At 31.8% G+C, this 20,128-nt stretch overlaps 1 protein-coding gene across 2 annotated transcripts; it reads left to right on the top strand.

Moving 5' to 3' along the window:
- Positions 1 to 11,645: 11,645 nt before the first annotated feature.
- LOC107405279 (thaumatin-like protein) lies at positions 11,646 to 17,666 on the top strand. 2 transcript variants are annotated; one of them, XM_025069021.3, is made up of 2 exons: positions 11,646 to 12,571; positions 14,193 to 14,415. In XM_025069021.3, the coding sequence occupies exons 1-2, from the start codon at positions 11,908 to 11,910 to the stop codon at positions 14,234 to 14,236; spliced, it is 708 nt and encodes a 235-aa protein (XP_024924789.1). In that variant the 5' UTR covers positions 11,646 to 11,907; the 3' UTR covers positions 14,237 to 14,415. The 2 variants fall into 2 exon arrangements, with proteins under 2 accessions (XP_024924789.1, XP_015867797.1); XM_016012311.4 differs by lacking the exon at positions 14,193 to 14,415 and adding an exon at positions 16,900 to 17,666 and having other exon boundaries at positions 11,663 to 12,571.
- Positions 17,667 to 20,128: the final 2,462 nt, after the last annotated feature.

Raw genomic sequence — 20,128 nt, 5'->3', positions numbered from 1 at the left:
GAAATCTCTTTGAATCTTCCTAAGAAAATACAATAGCATCTCTTTTTGAATATGTCCCAAAAATCACTACACAAAAAGATATTCTAATAATATATTATCTTATTTCTTCCATCTTATTACAAAATTTATCCGTAATATACAACACTTCAATAATAAATAACTAGAGAATAGTCACCATATTAATAATTTATAAATGCACAACAACAATAATTTAAAAAATTACTATATCTCAACATTTAGTACTAGAGCATGCTAAGATTTTAGTTCAAGAACAAAAAATATCATAAATACAGAGGAAATAATAACAGTAATATTACAAAATGAAAAGGAGGAATGTTCTTCTCCAAACACGACAATAGCAGGAAAGAAACGAGCTCGCACCCTGAATGATCAACGTTCAATAATCACCTGTTTAGGGGAAATGGATTTAAAAACAAAAAAAATAATAAGATGCCAATCATACCCACCTTAGTACTACAAATTAAAAATAAGGATAGTTAATGAAAAATAAATAAATAAATAAATTAATAGATGGATGAATAAGTAAATAAATTAGAAGTTTAAAATTAACCAATTTAATAAATTATTTACAAATAAAATTTTCTCACAAAACCCTCATTAATTCATTCAGTTTGAAAAGTTTCCCTTTATAAAGTCATTTTTCACAAAACCTGTTATTTTATATTCCCCAAAAATTAAAATAGTATATATAAAAATATGAATAAAATAAAATAAAATAAAATAACATTGGAAATAATTTTAAAAGCAAATATTTATTTTGAAACAAAATATATTTAAAATTTAAAAGAGCCAAAATAGCCATAAAATGAATTAAAACAAAAGAAAATAAAATAATATAAGATAAATAAAATAAAATAGTATAGTATAATAAAGTTAAATTCAACAATTTTAGTAACTTATAAAATAGCAATTAAATAATTTTTAAAAAAATAATTTAAGTAAATAAAATATATTTTAAAAACATCTTTCTGTTAAAAATATGAAATAGATGCTAATCTGACACACCATACTATATACCAGTAGTGTCAGGAGGTATTCGGCATTCCAAGTACCCCTTTGGTAGGGAGCTAAAAGAGATACTTACAATCGAGCATCTTGGCATTCTAAGGCACCGATTCTAATAACCTTCCATCTTGCAGCCATGGGGGTGGATAATGCTTACTGTGCAAAATATTTGCCAACTCTTTCACCCTTATCTTCCACATGATGGCTAAATAAATACCTGGTGCTAAGTAATAATATATAGTATAGAATATCAGTATTGTATAGAGCAACTAAAACATAAAATTTGGCAATACAACATAACACCAAATTTTTATAAATAATATTGGATTTTAATAAATTTTTTTCCAAACCACATAAAATTCCTTATTTTGATTTAAACCAAAATCTGAAATCCACCAAATTTTATAAAAATATTCCTTTCCACAATAAACACACACACACACACACACACATATTTGTATGTGAATAATTTGATTTTTCAAACCCAAATTTCAATTTACAAAAAAATTAAATATAAAACAACATTATTTTGCATAAAGCAAATCAATAATAATTTTTCTTTAATCTAAAACGCATCACATAATTTTGTAGGAATTTAAACAATACAATTTACACAAAATTGATTATCCAAAAATAAATTTGGAAAATGAACCACTCACCTGAAAATGCGGATCACTCTCGATCCTTCATAGGATCAGTCCCTCGATTTACACGGGTATCTAAAATATCAATAGAACATAATATCCATTAAAATAATATTTTAATCGAGGTATTTTATACATAATTTACCCAGGGAGATAGCATAAAATTTAACTAAAATTGATGACCTATATACCAAAATGAAGCTTGGAATGTAAGGATCGCAAATCAGGATATAACTGTTTAAGATCTGGTTGGTGATGGTCGAGATCTGGCAATGAAGATATGGGCAACTTGATGCTCCTGGATCTCACAAGCTAGCTCGAATTGGACAAATAGAACCTTCGATTTGGACTCAAGGGGGTCAAATTTGGTGGGTAAAGGTGGTGATTAGGTTGGAAACTGGTCTGAACTATGGAATTGGCGACCTATTACAGTCCTTAGCAAAGTCCTCCGGCGTCGATGCATCTATCAACCACTGGTTGTGAAATTTTAGGAAAAGAATGGCTATGAAGTGCGTAACTCAATGGTTATGGCAGTGAGGCAAGGGGGTGGTTGAGAAAGAGAAATCAACCGGCAAAGCAATAGTGGCTGCCAGCAAAAATGATCCGATCTCTATACATCATCGATGATCTAGCCTTAAGTGTAACACTTCATCCCGAAATACATTGAAATTTTCTCAAGTTGATCGAAGTTGACCGGGTTGCACGTCGTTGACCGGGAGGGCTTAAATTTTGAATTTTTGATTCAGATAGAATTCTAGGTTGACCGAGGCATCGTTGCGAAATATGCATCAACCTGAGTCCATAGACTAGTAGTACGTTTAAAACAGAGCTACAGTTTGAAAGTTATGAGTAAAACAAGTTGAGGTCCGAACTATCCGAGGGTACCAAGTTGACTTTTTATTCTTGCAAAATTTGGATTTGATTGACTCATATATGGTTGTGAAGTGCCTGGTGATACGAGTTCATAGACTAGCGGCACGCTTAATTTGGACATGTTGTTTGAAAAGTTACTGACTTGTGAATCCTTTCCGAGATAGTAATTACTATTCATCGATCTGTGAGTGTGTGAACAGTGATGCAATATGTCAAAAATCCAAACAACCCATGAGTGCACAGTGGCACCCATGGGAGGCATTTTGATTGGGTGAAGAGGGGCTGAGGTGGAGGAAGAGAGAGGGGAGAGAAGGAGAAAGAGGAGAGACAAAAGAGAAAGAGATGGAGGACCAACCTTACGCTGTTGACCACCTTCCGGCCACCTATGGCCTACACGCCCGGCACCATCTTGACCCACCCCTCAAAATCGGCCGGCCAGCCAAAAACCGTGGTCAGATTGCCGATGACGCGCTCAGATCAGGGCTTTTTCCATTGGAGGTGCTGTTTCCTTCTCCGGTCGATTTCTTCCAAACCATATCTCCTTTTTCGACACCACCAATCCCATTGGATTACTCATCCTTCGATCTACCTCCCCACCTAATTTCACATCCAGTGGCTACCGGATGCTCCGCGGGAGATGGCGAATTCCGATGGCCACAGTGGCTAGCCGGAAAATCCATCTCCAACGAGTTTCCAATGACATCTTCTACTCTTTTCTACTAATTTGACCTCGCTGAATCCAAATCTAAAGTCCTTTTCCCCCAATTCTTGACGGATTAAGAGATTTAAGTATATTAAACCTGAGACCTTTCCGGAGAGATTGTGGCCACCACGGGTTCGATCTCCGAGAGGTAAGACTCAATCCGTAATCCTTGAATTGTGAGCTTCGATTCGATATATTGTTTATGAATTTTGGATAATGTTTATGTTAAATCCCTTGGTATAATTGTATAAATTATCCGATTAAAATATTAATTTAATTGGTTTTGTGTAACTTTGATGTTTTAGGAGGACATGTGAGTTGTGAAATTGACTCGTGGCGGATCTTGGTTAATATGCGTGCTCGAGGTGAGTGATCCACTTTCAAAATTATTTTGGGTTGATAAATTGTATATGTTTTGAGTTGATTATATAGTTGGAAATTATATTTCATGTATTGAATATTTAGTAAATGTATATTTGGAATTTTGATGCCAAAATTGAATGAATTAATAATATTTGTGCATTAAGAAATATTATGATTTTAAGAATTTTATGGATTTGAGATTTTGTTAATAATTATTGAATTTTATTGTTGGAATATTGCGTAATTAAATATTTGAACAATATGTTTTATATATTTGATATTTAAGAGAATTTCCATCTAAATTTATATTGCCACTTCATGATGATTTTTCATATATGTTTTGTTGCCATATATTTCATGGTTTAAAGTTTTATTTAAATTACTGTTAAATTTAGTGTTGGTTTTATGATGGTGTTTATATGAATTTAATTGCATATGAATTTTATATAGTTTTTTTTATATATCATTTTTGGTACAGCTTAATTTTAAGGATTTGAAGAAAAATATTTATTTTAAAGTATTATGCTTCAAAAATATTTTTATGCATTTAAATATTATGGATTGATTTTATGCCGTTGGAAACTTGGTTTATTTGCATCAATGAGATTGTAAGAATGGATTCTAACGTGATGTATTTACGATAATGGTTTAAAGAAATATAAACTTGAAAAGAGGTATTTAAGTCCAATGGTATTATGAGATTTTGAAATTTGGAAAATTTATAATTCTATTGGTTTTTAGATGCACTATACAGTATTGGTGTTCTGTACTATATATATGGATATGATTAGCGCCAAATGAATGTGATTAGCGCGCAGGTGGATGTGATTAGCGCGCAGGTGGATGTGATTAGCTTATAGGTTTATTTATAGGGTTGTATTGTGGTTGTCATCGGACCAAGAGTAGGCAGGGTATAATGCACAATGAGCATCAGTCGTCCCCCTACATGGCCAGGATGACTGTTAACAGTGGCACTGTTGGACGACATGCGACTGTATGCCGATTTCTCTCTTTAATATCCCTATCAGGTGGTGTTTGGGACACTGAGTACCGTCGGATGCCACTTGTAGATAATTTGGTGTATCAAATGGTTTCCTGATACGATTTCCAAAATAATAATATTTTAAAGAGTATTTAAAATTAAAATGTATTTAATTATGTTTTCATTGTTTATTCGGATTAATGTTTTAAAAATGTATTTACCATGATTTTATTATTTAAATTGATTTGATGATTTAAAATGGATTTTATTCGTATTTTTACCATTCATTTCAAATTAATGTTTTAAGATCTTATTTATCTTTAAAAATGTGGTTAATTGTGTTCAACATTATTTTAATCGATGCTTTAAATTATATTTTATCATTTATTTTAAATTGATGTGTACAATGCATTTTATTATGATTTTAATATTTATTTTAAATTAGTGTTTTAGAAATTTCATTTTACCATGTTGGCATTAATTATTTAAACTTGAGATTTTAACATGAATTTTATTCTATTTCATTAACTATTTCAAAATGAGGTATACAATTAATTTTAATATTTCCTTGATTATTTCTAGTCTAAATTCTATTGTGATTTTGTTTTATTTTATTTATGATATTTAATTTAAAATTTAATAATTGTTATTAAAATTATTTTATTTCTCATTATAAATTTTAAATCTTTAATTTATTGTATTTTATTTGCAATTTATTTAATTAATAATTTCTTGATTTTTGGGGCATACAAATATGGGATTTTGTGAAAATGTTTTTAAAGGGGAACTTTTCCAACGAAGTGAATTGTTAGGGTTTTGAGTGAAGACATTATTTTCAACTAATTATTATTTATTTATTATTAATTAATCAAGTGTATTATGATTATTATTACTATTATTATTATATAGAAGATTGGATCACTCATTAAGATGATTACCATCTCATGTTTTGAAATTCGTTCCCCTAGTCCCAGGTTAGTACATGTTGACCATCCGGGACGAGCTCGATGTGTTGGTTCATTGCCAAATTCTAAGGAGTTCTCCTTTCTTTTCCTTCCATCTTGTATTATTTCCTTCCAGTTTTTATTGTATTAATTTTATATTTAGATGTATCTTATAATGCTCTATATACTACATTGGATATTTATTTATAATATTGCACTGGTTCCCTGTTTATTTATTTGAAATGCTGCAAACTTGTGGAATAATTTGTGGTAAGGTGGGAGAAATAAGGAGATATTGTTAGAAGTGTGTTTTCTATACAGGGAATTTTGTGGTAAGTCCATCCCTTAGAGGAGGTGCTGCCGGATTTTCCATTAGAGGGTCTGGTAGGGTTTTCCTAGTGTCAGGGCTTGTCTAGGATTCCAGTGAGGGATCTTTGATGGGTCTTGACACTAAGATTTAGATAGCTAGCCCATATCGACGTGGTCTTCATTGTGGATCAGTGCATGCAACCTGCCAATGGCTATAGGGTGGTGAAAAATGGGTGGCTAGTTATACTCTCTCTCTCTCTCTCCTCTTTCTCACTCCTCCCTCTCCTCCACATGGCCTAATAAAGGCCTATTGTGGTGCCACTATGCACCCATGGGTTTGAGTAAAATGGCAACATGTGGCACATGTCGGTGGCGCTTGTTACACATTTTTAACATGTGTCGAAATATACCCGATAAAATTTATCCTAAAAAAATTAATTAAACTTTATAGATGTGTAACTTTTCAACCATAAGTCTAGATTAAGTATGCCACTAGTCTGTGAACTCATATCAATGAGTGCTCTATAATAGTATATAAGTTAAAAACAAAACTCATAAAAGGAAAAAGTGAAACTCAGCATCACTTGATCTGTTTGGTCCATAACTTGTTTCGTCCATAACTTTTCAGCCACAACTCTGATTTTAATGAACTCAAGTTTATGTGTACTTCACCTTCGTGCCATGATCAAAGATTATATTTAGTCATTCTTTTGTGAGCTGTGGTGACTGAGAGTAGGCAGGTAATTTATAGTGATGGGATTAGCCACCCTCTTCATAGCTAAATGATGGCAGGTTTAGCCATACCTGTAGGCGCTAAGATGAGCAAGGATAGGCATGCATTTTTATAGTGACGACATTGGCCACCATATTAGCCGCAGGATAGCAAGTTATTTTGCACTGACATCTTTAGAATGTTAAATGTGCCGCATTTAGGTTCTCTTCTATTAAATGGTGTATGGGATGCCAAATATCACTTAGTAACATTGATATATCATATCATGCATCAAGTTTGGCAATGATGGTTTCAGCCTATGAACAATTTAGTATCATCTTTTTTTATTTTTTATTACAAGATTAGCAGGTTGGATGGCCATTATAAGCAACCACCCTTAGCCATATTGGCAGTAGTATATCTACGAACAGCTAATATCATGGGACCGTGTGTTGATGTATCATATGGTACATCAGATGTATTTCTGCTACAAGTATGCGATTTAAGTAATTTATCTATCATTTTAGTTCTATTTTACCTAATTATGATTATTATTACTATTATTATTGTTAACTACATAATTATTATATTTATCCGAATTGATGACTTTATGGATTTGGAAATATGTATGTAACATTATGAAGTAGGGGGAAGGTTTGTATAGTACTGGTAACAAGAATCCATATTAGCCTTTAGGTAGGTATATGAGCCTTTGGGCAGGTGTATCGGTCTTTGGCTAGGTGCATCAGACTTCGAGTAGGTATATGAGCCTTTGGACTGGTGTATCAGTCTTCGAGCAGGTATTTCAACCTTCAAGCAAGTATATAAGCCTTTAGGTAGGTGTTTCAGCTTTCGGCAAGTGTATGAGCCTTAGAACAGATGTATTAGCCTACAAAAAGGTCACCAAATCCTTTAAGAAATTGTATACATATTAATATTTATGTATATATGTATAAGGAAAATATATGTTTACATTGGTTTTGAATAGTGATTATGTTATTGGAATTAATACCACAACCTTAATTGTTCAATTTAACGTATTATTTCTATGTGTATATGTTAACGTAATTTCTTTTATTTGAAGATATCTTGCAATTTATTGGTTCCCAATAATATAAATTTGCAAATGTATATTCCCTAGAAGTTAAAAATAGACTGTATGATTTAAGGTCTGGGCCTAGGTTGTCTCTGTCTCTTGATTATTATTCCTATTATTATTTTCTATCTACATTTATGTGTTTAGTATATTCATGAAGTACTATAAAATTGCAAGATTGTAGATAGTGGGAGATGTGGATGACTATGAATTTACATAAGTATGTATTTTCTGTTTTGAGTAAAAACTTAGGGAGAGTCGGGGTCATCTTAGGTTTTAGGTAGGAGACTCTGGAAGGGGTCCTAACATATAAGAAAGTACTTACGATTTATTATTTTTTATTCAGATTTATATTTCTGTACTGTTGTTATCAAAGTCCTGTAAATTTGTGAAATTTGTAGTAAAAAGATGAGAAATAATGCTATATGTATATTTTTAGAGTGAGTTTTTTATGGAGGGAAAAAATTGGAGAAGTCAATTTTATAAGGGAGATATCGCTAGACTTTTTGTAGAATTTCTAATATGGCTTCCTCTAGTCGAGGCCATCTGAGGTTTCCGATAGATAATTCTAGAAGGATGCTAACATAATTTTTCTCATATGTGGGATCTACTTCAATATATCTTGAAAGTTGGTACTTTGAGTTTAAACTATATGGACCAAGATCTTCTATCCCATTATCCTGCTCCTATTCCTGTCTGCCCCATACAACTGAGACATGTTACTAAAAATTTATAAAGAAAAACAATTATCAATTTTCCATACTGTTTTCTCTTTTTCATAATTTGCTCTTAAAATCATTAGACGATGTATACTAGCTTTCTTGAGTAAAATCTAATTATCATTTTCTATTCATGGCTTGAATTAATCAAATCTCTTGAGCATTCATATCTACAAAAAAATAAAAACTTGGTGGTGTTCCTTATTCATCCTGCATATTCTATTGAATAGAGAAACACTACTACTTTCACCTACAATATACGAATATAATATATCTCTATGTATATATATATATTGAATGATCGGTCACTATATTTATTTGCACTAGTAGATGTCTTTGAGTAACAAATATCCATTTAAATTGAAAGTTGCACTGTAATACCTGTAGTTTTACATAGTTTTTCACTCTGAATCATACCATGCCCGAGTCTTAAAAACACCAAAAAACCAAAAATGCTAAACCTGAAGAAAATCCAAAACATGGGTTACCGAGCAAATAAATTCCACTTTCAAATATTTTCTCTTCTAGCTATTGTAGATAGGAGGAATTAAGGAACATTCAAGCATAAAACAAGATAGGAGAAGATGGAAGATTAAAAGGACCTTCCATACCCAATAATAATAATAATAATAATAAATTACATTATTGGTCCCAAAGCTCTATTGCCATTTATAAATCGGACCTTAAAGAATTTTTTTGGCATTTTAGTCCCTGAACTGATTAAAAGTTACATCGTTAGTCCCTAAACATTATTTTGTCGAAAATCATATCCTTTTAGAGACCAATTTGTAACAAAAAAATATAGTTTAGGGACCAATTTCTAATGCCCAACATAATTTGAGAATTAAATGTAATAATGAAACATCGTTTGAGAATTAAATGTAATAATGAGTTAACTACAAATTGGTCCCTAACACAAGATTTGCACATGCATTTAACAGTGGATTTTGGATGGAATGATATCAAGGACTAACGGTACAATGTTTTAACGAGTTTAGGGACCAAAATGCTAAAAATTTAGGGACTGACTTATAAGTAGCAATATAATTAGGAGACCAATTATGTAATTTATCCAAAAAAATGAAAATTAAAAAAAAAAGATAGACAAAAAAAAAAAAAACTAACATTAAAAGATGAGAAAAAATTTAAAATGATGTGGCATTGATTGGTTGGTAGGACTAGTTTGGAGACAACCAAGAGTGGACAAAGGATCCGGCTCCAAACTATATTTCCTAAAAACAAATTCATGAATTTCATAAAGTATAAGATAATCACTTAAATTATATAATAAGGACTTTTAGGGTTTGTTCGTTTTTCAAAACAATTTTTATAAATCAATCTTGTAAAATTATTTTTAAAATTTAAAAACATGTTGGGTAGTATAGTCAAAAATATTTTGTGAGAATGAAAATGATTAAATTAAATTTGATAAATGGTAAGTATCATATATATATATATATATATATTGTAAAGAAAATATTTATTTTTAAAAATGGTTATTATTATCTATATTTGTGTTTGATATATATATATATATATATTAAAGATCGTATATATCTATATAAATAAAAAAAATTATTTAAAATAATAAATATTATCCATATCTTTTTATATATTTGTTTTCAGTTTTCTTTTCAGAATTTACTAATATTTTAGAGAATATTTTCAACTTTTTTCAAATTCTAAATTTGAAATAAGGCAACCGGACACATTTGTTTTGTCATTTTTGACTTTCTGAAATGAAAAATCGTTTTCCAAAACGATATAGGATATGCCTTTATTTTGTCTCAAACTTAACGCATCTTCAGTGGCATAGCAATTTGCCATTACAATGCAAAAATAGAGAATAAATAAGTTTTTTTTGCTTCTCGATGACACATTGCCAAAAATACCAATTGCATTTTTGGAACACTTAGCACCAAAAATTTAATTGGCATTTTTTAGAAGTAATAAAATCTATGAATCCATACAATTAAATAATGTAATTTTTAATTTTAAATTTTTCTAACTGTTAATGTGAAGTTCTATATCGGTTGAAAAAGAGAACGAAGCATGCCTTATAAGAGGGTGCGGATACTTTTCTCTTGAGATGCGTTTAAAACTATGAGGGGAAGATTTGGGCTCACCACCTAGCTTCCAAAGCGGATAGTATTTCGATTGGGCCTGGGAGGTCCGGGCCAGTGGGACTGGCAGGTGAAGGGGTGGGACCCCTAATTGTTGATACGCGTTTTGACAAAACTGTACAGGCTGGACCCTAAGCGGATAATATCGCATGCAGGTGGTCTGGACTGTTACAGTTAAAATTTCAAGGGAGTGGGACTAGACCCAACACTATTGCATCCACATTTTAGCATATGCTCTAAGCGTCTTCAACGAATGCTGTTTTGCCGTGGTATTTCTAAACATTGGCTTTGACATGTAGGAATGTCAATGGGACAAGATGGAGCTAGTTTTTAAAATTCCATCCTCGTCTCTGTGGAGAATTTTTCATCTCGTCCCTGTGGTTTTTTTCCCTTTTTTTAGAAGCGGGGCAGATACGAGGTTTTCGAAGTGGGGACGAGGCAGGGCAATTTTTCCCGTTTATTTATTTTTTATAATTGATATAATTTATTTTGAGAAATTTATATAACATTTTTTTTATGAATAAAATGTAAATAAAATAACTAAAATATAATAAAAATAAAATAAAATACATTAAGGTCAAATTTTATAATTATAATGAAATACATCCTTAAAAAATATAACAGTCAAAATATATAAAATAAAAAAATAAATAAATATATACGGGACGGATTTGGGACGAGTTCTTTATTCCCCAGTCCCGATCCATCCCCGATTCAGACTTTAAGGTTTTATGGTGAGCCTGCCTCGCAATCCCAATTTTTTTGGGAAAAATCGTCCGTTAGAGATGGTACACCGCAGTTTGGGCAAATTAACATTCCTATTGACATGACCTCTTCAATGGTAAATATCAACACTAATATCAACTTTTAAAATTTTCTCTCCAAAGGCATATGGTAAAATATAGCATTGGCAAAGAAAAAAAAAAGTATTTAATCAAATGTTTGAGAGGTTTGGATGTATGAGTCCTACTTAATCTTGTTTCTTAACAAATAAAAAGGAAAAATACACTAATAAATAGTATAGAACCCACAAACTTTATTATAGTTGGGTCCATAACCAAAGTTTGCCAAATGGTATTTTATTTATCAAATTTAGGTTCAAAAATGCAACTTGCAAGTTTTACAATTTGCCATTGGAGAGATCTAAAACCATTTTTGTGTTAAAATTTGGCAATACGAAGGCAAATACAAGATGCTCTTAGTCTTGAGAAAATAGTAACTGCTGTTGTTGAGTAACAATTATTTTTATTTTATTTTAATTTTTTTTTTTTTTTCCTCTGACTAAGAAGAAGGTAAAGATCGAAAGTAGAATTCTTTGACTTGTCTGTCAGCAACAGGCGTGGCTTTGAAAATGATTCCTTTTCATAAAATAACGATGAGAGCGAGTTAAAATTAACATCTCTTCCTCCTAAAATGCGTCTCTCAAAGGCGAGCCTTGTCAAAATTCTCTGTTTCCTCTTTGTGATCTCATCAACCAAAGCAGGCAGTATCGATATCATAAACAGATGTCCCTTCGTTGTCTGGGCAGCAGCCTATCCCGGCGGTGGCATGCGGCTTAGCCCAGGCGAATCATGGCCGCTTCGAGTCGATGGCGACAAACCCGGTCGCATCTGGGCTCGAACCAACTGCGTATTCAACGAATCGGGTCATGGCAAATGCGAAACCGGTGACTGTGGGGGTGTCCTCCATTGCCAAAATGGTGGTAAATCGCCTGCCACACTTGCTGAATATCGATTAGGCGAAGCAAATAAATCCGGACCGGCCTTCTACGATATATCACTGGTCGACGGCTTCAATGTTCCTATGGAATTCAGTCCCACCTCACCACAGTGTACCCGCAGCCTCACATGCGCAGCAAATATCAACGATGACTGCCCAACCGAGTGGAAGGTACCCGGAGGGTGTATTAATCCTTGCGTCCAGGGCGGCTGTGGAAGACCTGCAAATTACACCAGATTTTTCAAGGATCGCTGCCCAGATGCTTACAGTTTCGGTTTAGACGATCGGTCCTCCACGTTTACGTGTCCCGGTGGGACCGACTATAAAGTTGTCTTCTGCCCAAATGACATTTTACAAGGTACTATTACTTTATAACCATGATTGAGGTCAGTTTCTATTATTATTATTTTTCTTTTATAATTTCTTATTTTATTTATGAGAATTTTTTTTTTTAAAAAAAAACTACATTTTAATAGCTTTGATTTTAGCGTTTTATGGATGTTGAAAATCTCTTCTACCAAAAATAAAAACATTAATTCTTTGGAATATATATACATATATATATATATATATATATTTTAAAAGGCTAAGCAGTATTTTAGAAGTCATATAAAATAGATTTAGGTCCTGGCAAAATAAAAACTTCGGTTTCATGTTTTGCTGGTTTTTTTTTTTTTTTTTTGGTTGTTTTTCTAATAAGAAAATCGTAAGATAATTAAAAAAGGAATTTATTCCAACTTTTAAAAATTTTTCTCCGTCGGCAAGTCAAAGAATTGAAAAGTAGTTTGATGGATGCTTACTATTGTCCACCACCATTAGTCTCTCTTCTTGATTTTCTAATTTTCTTAATATTCTTTTCTTTATTCCAAATGACGTTGATTGTCTTTCAGTCAAACTTGTTGATTAATTCATTGAGCGTGTAACCCTGTACTTGAAATTTTTTTTTAATTAATCGGGGAAAATAAGCTATCCAATATTGATTTTTTCCCTAGTTTTTGTCATATCTTTGGCATAACGTTTGTAGAAGGAGGTTTTGTTGGTAGATCTTTTGTGAGTAGATATAATTAAAAAAAAAAAAAAAAGAAGAAGTTTTTTATCCAAAATTATTAGGTATTTAGGTGAAAATAAAAATGTTACATTTTAGGTTGTTTTGTAATTTTTTTAAAAGAATTCAAGAATACATTGGAAAAAAGAATATTCATTAAAGCAAAACTTTATTTTCCTTAAAAAACTATTTTCAGCTTTTTCGGAAGAAGTTTAAAATTTAGGCTTTTCTAAGTCAATTTTAAAAAACTTTTATTTGGTCAATAAATATTTATTAATCAAGTAGTCAAACACCTATATTTGTTTTTAAAAAAAAAAAAAAAAAACTTTTAACCTTCGTATAAAGCTTTTGGGCCATAAACAAAGTTATACCAAATGAAGGCTAAATGGAGTTAACTATTTCATTTTTCAGGGTTTGTTGAGTTTTTGGATTAATGAGTATCTTAACGGGTGCTTAAATGAATTAACCATTAATTTTTAAAAAAAATATAATGAAAATATAGCATTTATAAGTAAAAAGCACTTATTCCACTGACAAACAATGCTTTGGTCCTATTTAGCATAGCTTCTACTTTTACTTTTATTTTTACTTGTTCAGAAATATTTTTTAAAAAAATTACTTTTTATTAGCTTTGGTAGAAGTGCTTTAAAAGGTTATAAACATTTTTTTTTGAAAATTATTCAAACATTCTTAGTAGTAACTTTTGAGCCTTAAAGTTGTTTTGAGCCTTAAAAGTTGTTTTTGACTTTTCAAGAATTCTGCCGAACATTGCCTTTATTTCCTTGGTTCCCATTCTCTCTTTATTCTACTATTTCTTGCCCTTATTTTGTTCAAATTAAAAATAGTACATGCTATTTTTTTTCTTTTCTTTTCTAGCATAATTTCCTTCCTTTGTTAGTTATATAATTTTTTTTTTTTAATACCTCTTTTTTAGGGTTGGATTGTCAATTTTGGTTCAATTGTAGAAGCCACATTTAAGTTAAGCTTTGTTACTTTTTCCTGCTCAGACACCATAATGAAATACACAGATAAATAATTAATGTGTTTAAACTTTTATTCTGAATAATAGTAATCACAAGTACATCATATGTTTATATCAGCTTTTTATACTTGAGATACACAAGATTAATAATAAGAAGTGACCATATTAGCTACAATTAAGATGCTCTATGGTAGTTATGCTATTGGTTATGTCTCTGCTACCGACTTGTGCTTTGTAAATATTATATTGATCATAAACTCTTATCAGTATCACACTTTCCTTGAATCAGTCTTGATAGCGCGTATTTAGGATTGAAAACCTAGAAAATGCCTAGAAAGGAAGTTGAATAGGTTTTTCAAAATTTTATTTTTCTTTTTACAATTGAATATTAAAGGAACCTACAAGAGTTTAGGCCTAATTTTTTCATATTCAATCCTCCCACAGCAAATATATAAAATAGCAAATACAAAAATCGAGGACTTAGTCCTCCCACAATGGATGAATAAAGGCAGTAAATCTAAAAATCTAAACGATAGATAAATTAAAATCTAACACAGACTTTTACTTGAAAACCCTAGATTGGAAAGATCACGGGTTCTAGTCACCACTTCTGATATAAAAATCCATTAAAAAATGAAAATTATACAGCAAACACAATCTAAGTGGATAATATCAAAAATTAGTAGCCACTAATATAGTGTGTGACTCAATCTCTAATCCTAGTACAATTGTATTCCCAGTTCGTTGCAACGAACACTCCTCACAATGTTCTCCAACAGCCATCTTCTAGACTTCCATCGAAAAGTAACAACTCCACCATCATCCTAACGGTCTTCCTCACATGAGTACTGCTCCTCAAAACTTTGTGAGAACAAATCTTAAAGAGTATCAACATTGATGTGGTAAAGGAAAAGTGTTTATGGTGATTGAATGGTGGGAAAAATCTAATTCTCTCACTATGTGATAAAATGAAAATACGAGAATCTCAAAGTCAAATCATAAATAGAACATAAAAAAGCTGAGGAACGTTTAATCTATCATCAAGAAAATCATTAGAAAGTGTTTAAATTTAATTCATTGGGTCTTTAGCACTCCTCATTAATAGTAAAACTAAGCTCTTATCAATGGAGATTTTAAGACCTATCTTTCTCCTGATTTTAAGACCTATCTTTCTCCTACGAAACCCAAAAGGAACTAGGGTTTCTTATAAAACAAGGAGGATTATTTCAATAACAAAGGTTTTTGTTCAAACAATGATAAGTAGCAGACATAGGAATGACACATGTCCAGGTATTGCTCGAACAACACAATGCATTACTCGAAGAATGCTAGATACACAAGTTACAAATTGACAGATAAGTAGGCCATTGTTCAAACAACTATATGTGTCTTTCAAACAATAGTAAATTCACCACTCACAAAATGATACATGGCAGTCTATTGTTCGAACAATGTATACCATTGTTTGAATGATGGTCAAACTTTGGTCAAAATGGAGTATTTTAACTTTCAAAAACTTTGTAAAAATCATTTTAAACAAAGGCAAAACACCCAAAGCATAAATCAAAGTAAAACATGTAAAAGTCAACTTGAATTTATAATAAAAAAATATTGTGTGGAATAGAATTTGCTTAACCACTTGATAATCAAGGTTAGCCTTTGAATCACTTATCATTCCTAACTGAAATTTATTCTTTATTTTCCAATACAGATTAAGACTAACACACTTACAACTCAATCTATTGAATTATAAAAACTACCAATACTCAAAAACTGACTCAACAAGGATATTTATCTACCATGTGCTTTATCACTTTTGTCCCCATTTTTCTATCATCATTACTATTTGACCAGTGATAGATCTCAAATCATCTTAAAAAGCTATATTTTATTTTCACTTAATTTATTTTCTTTCTTTATTAATAATTTTAAATTAAATGGAAAAATATGTCAATAGTGAATAGGGTTGAAGATAGAAAAATGGGGATGGAAGATTCAGACCCCTTGTTTTTGGCTCATTGTTAGCTGCAATCATATTTTAACTTACAATGCTAATACTTCGGTGAAGCACACATATAGAGAATGTAACAAGGTGATTGATTTCCTTGCTAATTTCAATCACTTATGTAGTTTAGGTTTCTATTAATTATTTGGAGAAAGCTCTAAAAGGTGTTTGTAGTTTGTTCAAAAGCTGAGAGCATCGGTACTACGTCATCTCGTGATATAGTTTTATAGTTGTTTTGGACCTTCGGTCCCCTTTCTTCACCCAAAAAGCAGTGATATATATTATAATGAACTTGTAAAAGTGCTTAATGAACGTTGTATGATTAAGAGTAATGCCCGCGCCATCAAATTTTTTATCAAATTTTGGATACGAAACTAGATGACAATTTATTATTAGAAGTTGACAAATTACCATAACTAAAAATAACAGAAAGTGAACCTAATTAATAAGATAATGCCACATTACTTCGTTTTAGAAACAAGTTTGATAACTCCATCAAGTATTATTCATTAAATTATTTCCCATAAATCTCATCTCTCTTTAATTAATTTAATTAATTACGTAAGAGCTACTTAATTCAAGGAAAAAAAGAAAAAGAAAAAAAAAAGCTTCTTAAAAAATATTTGCTTTCGCTTTTGTGATATTGATGCGCAGCACGAATACATATCCACAACAACTGCTCCTACACTGTGTGGGCTGCAGCAAATCCTGAAGGCGGAAGGCAGCTCAACCAAGGTGATACATGGACTCTCAACGTCATATCTCAAAAGAAAGGTCGCATTTGGGGCCGAACCGACTGCAAATTTGATGGCAACGGGCAGAACGGAACTTGCGAAAGTGGCGATTGCGATGGCCTCCTCCAATGCCAAGCCGATGGTCGAGCTCCCTACACCTTCGCCGAATATACATTTCGACGAAACAGCACGGATTCATATTCTATCTGGCTGGTGAATGGGTTTAACATTCCTATGGAATTTAGGCCCACGTCGGATGGTTGCCGGAGTATCCAATGCACAGCCGATATCAATGGGCCGTGCCCCATGGAGCTGAGAGATCCAGGAGGCTGTAACAGCCCTTGCACCGTATTTAGGAACGATCAATTTTGTTGCAAGCAGGAAATCTGTGAGCCAACAAGTTACTCCAAGTTCTTCAAGGATCTCTGCCCCGACGCTTATAGCTATCAATATGATGATTCTACAAGCTTATTTTCTTGCCCAAATGGGAATGACTATGATATTACTTTCTGTCCCTAGAACCATATGCGCTGCAGTTTGTCCCTGATTTGCTAATTAAGATCAGCGATTGATTGAGCTGTTTTATTATCCGCGTAAAATTTGTTCGTTCGTTGTCAAGTTTTAAACACAATATTTGATAATTTAAAAAAAAAAATCACAATGCTTGAATGTGATAATATATATATATATATATATGTATTATGCACTTCCTATGTAGTCGAAAATATAGGAAATATATAGTTGGAATTAGGAAGGTTTTTTTGTTGCTCTTTTATGTACTTTACATATAATTTTATAATTATTAAGATAAAGCATATTCAATTTGTGGAAACGGTATATGCTACCTCACTACACAGTGATGATTGGATACGGAAATAAAATAAAAGGTTAAATACATACATATATATATATATATGTATGTATATCCCCTTTTAACTACCATATGTTTTGCATTGTACTCTCCAAATTGCAAAAAGTATCACAATGTCCTCTGAATTTTGTTATCATTTTAGTTTAATATTTCATTTATCTAATGAATTTAACAAAATTAGACATACAAAATAGTTAAAAATGAACTAAAGCATGATAAAACAGTTTTTCAATTGAATGACATTATTTGTATATCGCTAATTTCGTAAGATTCATTTATCGAACATGTTTAATAGGATTTCAGTGATAAAAACACAATAGTTTAGGAGGCAACATGGAACGTTTTGCACACAAGGCTAGGGGTTAGTATGGATTGGGTTGGTTTGGTTTTGAACCAAAATACAATCCAATCCATATTTTCGGTTTATCTAATAGAAGAATCCAATTCAAACCATTGAAGCTTTAAACCAATCCAAATCATTTATGATCGGTTTGGTTTGGATTGGTTAATCTGTTTGGAGCAACAAGCTGATGCCGAATATTGAAGAAAAGAATAAGTATTGCTTGTGAAGCTGCCGTGAGTCTTGAAGTTGAGAAAGAACAGCAAGCTAATGTCGAGTATTGAAGCAAAGAATGAGTATTGCTTGTGAAGCTGCCCTGAGTCTTAAAGCTCTCGTGAGTCTTGAAGTAGAGAATGAAGAATGAGCAGCTAATATTTGAGTATTGAAGCAAAGAAATGAAGAATGAGCAGCAACTGATAGCTTGTTGTGCTATGAGTTTTGATGGCTGTGATGGTCGAAACTTGGTTAATGATTATGATGGTGGTGGCAGCAGCAAGGCAACATAATGATAAGGCAGGCTATTGTTTAGGGTTTCATTTCATTTGGGGATTTTGGGAATATGTTAAAAAATATATATTAAAAATAAAAAAATATATAATTTTTTAATCATATAATATATGATTTGGATTGGATTAGGTTGGATTATATTTGTATTTCTAATCTAATAATCATTCCAATCCATAAAATTTATGATATTTTGATTGGGTTGGTCAGTTTAAAAGGGTTGAATTGCATTTTGCCCGCCCCTACTTAAGACTTTGTTGTGTGTTGTTTTTGCTTTGTGTTAGGCGAGAGAACATGAAATAATATTTATGATATACACAAAATGAAGAACAAACGTTGATTTGTAATGTAAAATATATATATATATATATATACACACATCTTATTACATTATTTTGCTTCATAAAATTTGATTTTTTAATGACCTTTTATGTCTAAACTTTATTTTTAAATTATTTTTATATGGTTTAAGAGGACCAAAAAAAAAAATATTATTATTAGTATTATTGTTATTATCATTATTGGCATTCATATTTATTTCTTCTTAGTTGATTAAAGTCCTTTAATAATTAAGGTATTAGAATCTTCTTAATTGTTTGTTCTCTGCAATTAAACACAATCATATGATTTTATATTATTTTTTGCAATTTTTATTATTATTTTCTCTATTTTTTTAATCTAAAAGGTGGTACGCTCGCACAATCAAAGATGCCTAGTGTTGACTTTTTTCCCAACATTATTTTTTGGCACGCTCGATGGGATCCATCAACTAAGAAGCTGAGATGACTTTAAATGATGATAAAGTCATTCAAGATATTTTATGTCATATGAGTAATGATGTAAAAGCGCACAATGGAAAGATGGCAGCATCATTTGAATTCATGCACCAACAGTTGCGGGCCCTCCAAGCCGCACTGAAAGCCATGTGGCCAATCTATAATCAGAATGAGTATCAAGTACAGGTCTCCAAGGCTGCCCCTACCTCGATGCTAGCCAATTATGTAACACTCCATCCCAAAGTACATCGGAAATTTCTCAAATTTGACCAAGGTTGACAAGGTTTGACCGTCGCTGACCGAGAAAGGGTCAAACGTTGACTTTTTGCTCCTGATAGAATTTCACATTGACCGAGGTACCGTTACGAAGTATATGTTGTCACGAGTTCATAGACTAGTAGCACGTCAGAAACGGAGATACGGTTTGAAAGTTATGAGCAAAACAAATTGAGGTCCAAATTGTCCAAGGGGTGCCCGAGTTGGCTTTTTGCTCATGCAAAGTTGAGTTTTGACTCATGCATGGTTATGAAGTACTTGTCGATACAAGTTCATAGACTAGTGGCACGCTTAAATTGGACATTTGGTTAAAAAGTTATGGACATGCGAAGTTTTCCGAATACCGTAATATTTTAATATATTTGGCTTGAGTGAACAGTGT

This window comes from Ziziphus jujuba, chromosome 6 (genome assembly GCF_031755915.1).
Source record: "Ziziphus jujuba cultivar Dongzao chromosome 6, ASM3175591v1".
Classification (NCBI taxonomy): domain Eukaryota; kingdom Viridiplantae; phylum Streptophyta; class Magnoliopsida; order Rosales; family Rhamnaceae; genus Ziziphus; species Ziziphus jujuba.
Note: the sequence above shows the minus strand (reverse complement) of the source record. Positions and strands in the feature narration are given on the sequence as shown.

Excerpts from the sequence above, each read along its gene's own strand:
- LOC107405279 (XM_016012311.4), top strand. The coding sequence starts at position 11,908 with ATGCGTCTCTCAAAGGCGAGCCTTGTCAAAATTCTCTGTTTCCTCTTT. Across the intron at positions 12,572-16,899 it reads CCCAAATGACATTTTACAAG|CACGAATACATATCCACAAC; the intron begins GTACTATTACTT and ends ATTGATGCGCAG.